This window comes from Condylura cristata, unplaced genomic scaffold (genome assembly GCF_000260355.1).
Source record: "Condylura cristata isolate star-nosed mole 26May11 unplaced genomic scaffold, ConCri1.0 scaffold00226, whole genome shotgun sequence".
Lineage (NCBI taxonomy): Eukaryota > Metazoa > Chordata > Mammalia > Eulipotyphla > Talpidae > Condylura > Condylura cristata.
In genome coordinates, this window is record NW_004567327.1 from 522 (window position 1) to 1,630 (window position 1,109).

The following is a 1,109-nucleotide window of genomic DNA, read 5'->3' on the forward strand; positions in this document are numbered from 1 at the left end:
GCGCGTGCGGGGGCGGGGGGCAGCGGGGTGCTCAGGCCGGCCGGCAGCTGTGCGTGCAGGAGAACTACAGGAACAACCCCTTCCACAACTTCCGGCACTGCTTCTGCGTGGCCCAGATGATGTACAGCATGATCTGCCTCTGCGGGCTCCAGGTGCGCCTGGCGGGCGCCCCCACCGTCCCCGGCGCCCCCACCCCCGGGAGGCCGAGCCGCTGGTCAGGGAGCACCCCCCACCCGGGGTCCCGCACCCCCCCACCGGGGGTCCCCGGCCACCCCCCCCCACCGGGGGAGGCCAAGCAGCTGGTCAGGGAGCACCCCCCACCCCCCAGCACCATCCCGGGGTCCCGGGCAGCCCCGCCTCCGAGGGAGGCCAGGCCGCACCGCACGGGCAGCTCTCACCTGCCAGCCCCACCCAGAGTGCGGCGCCCCGCCGCTGTCCCGGGACCCCGCCTCGCCCCACCCACCCCCAGAAAGAGCCGCCAAAGCCCCGACTTGTCCGCTTCCAGGAGAAGCTGTCCCAGATGGACATCCTGGCGCTGATGACGGCCTCCATCTGCCACGACCTGGACCACCCCGGCTACAACAACACCCTCCGGAAGCCCCCCTTCGACGTGTGGCTGTGGGAGCCCAACGAGGTGAGCCCGCCCCGTCCTGTGCTGTGGGCCTGCCCTGGCCCGGCCGCGCCCCGGGAGGCTGCAGCGGTGTGGGGGGCTGCCCAGGGCGGGGCGGGCCGCTGCTGCACCGCCCTTGACCTGCCCCCTGCGGCCGGGAGCGGGTTCGGGTTTAGTCCCCTCAGTTTCCTTGCCTCGAACCCCGGAAAACGAAAGGCCCCTCGCGGCAGACGCCGGCGGTGCGGCCGGGAGAAGCCGGTCCGCAGACCCCAACACCCAGACACCCCACCCAGCCCTGGGGCAGGCAGCCTGTGGGGTGGCTGCGGGGCTCCCCACCCCGCTGGGTGGGCGGCCGGGCGCAGCCCCGACCCCTGGGGGTCATTTCCGAAGGTCCCTCTGGAGTGGGGCACACGCCCCGCCCTCGCGCAGGGCCAGCTGGCCCCAACGCACCCCTCCGGGGGTCCCGAGCCCCCTCCCAGCAGCGCCTCTGGGCTCGGGC

General features: G+C 74.8%; 1 protein-coding gene across 1 annotated transcript in view; it reads left to right on the plus strand.

Annotated features, from left to right (window-relative positions):
- Window positions 1-1,109, plus strand: part of PDE9A (phosphodiesterase 9A) — a gene marked incomplete at both ends in the record, with an annotated part of 5,539 nt that overhangs the window by 229 nt on the left and 4,201 nt on the right. Inside the window, 2 exons of the mRNA XM_012734964.1 lie at window positions 6-152; window positions 506-588. Of these exons, the coding sequence (XP_012590418.1) occupies window positions 6-152; window positions 506-588 (230 nt within the window). The remainder of the gene's footprint in view (window positions 1-5; window positions 153-505; window positions 589-1,109) is intronic.